At 44.4% G+C, this 3,823-nt stretch overlaps 1 protein-coding gene across 1 annotated transcript in view; it reads left to right on the top strand.

Moving 5' to 3' along the window:
• The first annotated feature begins 3,177 nt into the window (after positions 1–3,177).
• CRBN (cereblon) overlaps positions 3,178–3,823 on the top strand; it is a 17,251-nt gene continuing 16,605 nt past the window's right edge. The window contains exon 1 of the mRNA XM_072420437.1: positions 3,178–3,290. Within this exon, the coding sequence (XP_072276538.1) occupies positions 3,221–3,290 (70 nt within the window). The 5' untranslated portion in view covers positions 3,178–3,220. The remainder of the gene's footprint in view (positions 3,291–3,823) is intronic.

Genomic DNA, 3,823 nt, shown 5'->3' with positions numbered 1-3,823 from the left:
TGAAAAAGCAATGGAAAATATGGACATTTGGGTGCATAAATCAGTTCAAAATGAACTTTAATTTAAGCTGAACTAAGGCCATGTGTGTTGTTACTGGAATCTATGTGGCTATGTGTATTTCTTTCAGATCTGTGCAAGTGATCAAGTGTGCAGCTTCCTGTAATACAGACCGGTGACTGCTGCTTTGTCTTCTGGTGCAGGGGAGCTGGTCTTGTCTCCGCCCCCTCCTGTAGTTCTCTGCGGGCAGCCTATAGTGGGTGGAGTTTCTTGGCCCCTCCCACAGTTCTGCCACAGCACAGTGAAGATGTCTCTGCTACTTTACAAGGTGTTTCTGGGATTGCAAAGCTGCACATCTGATGGATTTATATATTTTGTAGCTAATAGGACTATAAAATAATGCAAATATACCTGAATGTGCCAAATACAGTTGATAATGCATTCTAGCATTGCCAAAGCAATTAGGGGATTTTAGTGGATGGAAGGAAGTGGGGAGGTTATAGCATCTTGGAGGAGTCATCGGCATGATACCTATGATCTTATATAGCCGTCTGTTTGGGAGCAGTTCTGACCACCACTGTAGGGGGCGCCTTCACACTGAGCACCAATGCACGGTGCAGTTGTTTGTAGCAGGTGGTTTCAAAGCCCAAACATGGTTTAAGGGTTCAGTTGGGGTAAAAAGATTGATAAAGGCTATTCAACAAGGCCCTGCCCTTATTCTTGTCCCTTACCCCAAAGGGAATTCCTGAACCTGGCCCATATCCCAGCCCCTTATCCCTGATAATATTCCTGGACCTAGACTATTGTTTAGCCCAGCCCCAGTTCCTGGACCCAGCCCATATTTCTATCCCTTACCCCCTAAGAATATTCCTGGGCCCAGCTCTATACCTTTTACCCCTGTTGCCCATCAGCCCATAGATATTTTTGGACCAAACTCTTATCTCTGTCCCCCTTCCTCAGATAATGTTCCTGAACCTGGCCCCTTTTTCCATTTCTTGCACCCCAAGATATCCTGGAACCCAGCTTTTATCCTTGTACCCCACTCCAGAAAATGTTCTTGGACCCAAACATTATCCCTGCCCTTTACCCCTGAGGATATTCCTGGATCCAGCTCGCATCCCTATCCTTCATCCCCGATAATGTTCTTGAACCCAGCCCTTATTCTTGTCACTGATACCTAATACTGTTCACTGGACCCAACCCTTATTTCTTTCTCTTACCCCTCAGGATATTCTTGGACTCAACCCTTATCCCTGTATTTCGCCCCTGACAATGTCTTCTTTTCGCTGCCCCTTATATCTAATAATGGACCAGGCTTGTATCCCTAATCTTTACCCTTGAGGGTAGTTTTGGACCCAGCCCTAATTTATATCCCTTACCCCCAAGGGTAATTCGGGACCCAGCTTTTATTCCTGTTGCCTTCCCCAGATAATGTTTCTGGGCCCAGTCCTTATTCTTGTCATTTACCCCGGAAGATAACCTGTTTCCCTAAATATAAGCCCCACCCCAAAAATAAGCTACAATCAATATATAAATACATGGAAAAAAGTGCTCAGGGCTACTGCTAGACATGAGAATTTGGGGCCAATGGATGAAAGGTAATAGAGTCACAGGAAATTCAAGATGGAATTCAGAGTTTGGAGAGTTATGATGATGTTGCAGAATGTAATGACATGACTATATTAGAACAAATGTTGTTTTTTATGAAAAAATAGGACACCCCCTGGAAATAAGCCCTAGTGCATTTTGTAGAGCAAAAAAATAATATTTGTTTTAATGTTGCTGGACCCAGTTTGTATCCCTTTGCTCCAAGGACATTGCTGGGCCCAGCCCTGACCCCTATCCTTTACCCCTGATAAAAAACCTTGGATCCACCCCTTTACCCCCAAACCTATGTCATACCCGTCTCTTTTCCCCTAAAGATATTCCGGACCCAGGTCTTACTCCTGTCCTTTTATCCTTACTACGGTTCCTGGACCCAGCCCTTATCCCTGTCTCTTAGCTCTAAGGAGATTCCTGGACCCAATTCTTGAAAATTCCCAATCTGACACAACAGTTTAATTTGGTTCAAACACATTAATTTGGTTCAAATGTAGTTTAGAGGGAAGAGATGTGTGGGGGCGGGGGTTTGTTTATACACACAAACACCCCCATGATGACATTTATATGGATTAGACAAACCCTCCTCAGCCAATCAAAAGACAAAGCTCAATGTCTACCCCTCCTATACTCTACATGCTTGTTGTGTGCTGAGGCTGAGAGCACCACCTGCTGGACTTCTGTGTGTAGTACAGCCCAAGCACAACAGGTGAATCCTCCTTGTGATATAAATCGAATTTATTGGCATAATAATGGCAGATGGGGAAACACAAGACTTAAAATGAAAAACTTTTCAAATGTGAATAATTTCCATGTCAAATTATATCTTTTATCAATGAAAAGCCATCATTTAGCTTAGTCCAGTGACTGTCTAGGCTGAGATGATGTTATCAGTCAGCTGCAGGCAGGAGGAAGCATTTCTTCAGTCTCCTCACTACCCAATGAGTAATTATAATTTTTGTAGCAAGGTCAGAGGATGCAGCAAGGGTTGATCTGTGTCAGACATTTGTAAACATAGCCATTACCTGCACAGACACCAGGATTTTTTTGATTGTGTCACCTTTGAGCCAGATTTATATTTCACTGATGGGGACACAGAAAACTGTTGTACTGAGTTGAGCATTAGATTATATTAGGATTTGATAGCCTCCTGTATCCCCGGGAGAGCTGAACCTTCCCATTTCTTGTCTTCGTGTCGAAGGAAGTGGGGAGATATTTTTATAGGGTAGACACAGCAGAAGTTTTTTCAGCTGCTCAAAAAAATCCATAGGAACTTTTCATTGTTTGCTGGTGATAACGAATTGCTTCTCACATCATGTGCAGACAAACTACAACAGTGATCCCATTTCCTGCAAAGAATGTGGCATGCCGGGAACTGTAGTCCCCTCCGACTCCACCCCCACATGTCTGGCCAGCCAATGTATCCTCATTGCAGCGCTCCTTTCCCGCCCCTTTTGAGTCGTTATGGTAACCTAGCTGGCGCGCCAGTACCTCTCACAGGAGGCGTAGTCACACAGAAGTCCCAAAGGCGGGGGTGTGGTCGCACTTATCACGTGAGCTAGAAACCCCCTTCTGCTATTGGTGGGATCTCCAGACTCCCGACATGCACAGCGGGTAAACAGGAATGGCGGAGGAAGAGGGAGAGGAGGATCCTATCAATAACAACATGGGCAACCAGCTGCAGCTTATCCCGGGTACGGCCTACCCCGCCTACCTACCGTATATACAGCGCACCTACCAATATATATCCCATCTACCTACCTCCTGTACATACACCCCGCCCACCTACAGTATATACCTACCTCATACGCCCCCTGGCCACCTCCCTCACACATCTCATATCTACCCTACTCCCATACCATGTATGTACATCCCCCTGCCCCCAGGTATATACCCCCCCTTCCATACCATGTATGTACATCCCCCTGCCCCCAGGTATATACCCCCCTTCCATACCATGTATTTACACCCCCCATTTATATATACCCCTCTTCTTTGCCATGCATGTCCACGTCCCCTTCTATATTATACTATACATGTATATACAACCCCCCTTCTTCACTATATCCTCACTGCTGTCATGTATATATACACCCTATCTTACCAAGTACATACGTAAGTACATATACACATCACCTGCCACTATATATATATATATATATATATATATATATACACACACACATACATATATCTATATCTATACATAACTCTCTACATCTGTGTA

Source organism: Pyxicephalus adspersus, chromosome 8 (assembly GCF_032062135.1).
Source record: "Pyxicephalus adspersus chromosome 8, UCB_Pads_2.0, whole genome shotgun sequence".
NCBI lineage: Eukaryota > Metazoa > Chordata > Amphibia > Anura > Pyxicephalidae > Pyxicephalus > Pyxicephalus adspersus.
This window is presented reverse-complemented; position numbering and strand designations above follow the sequence as displayed.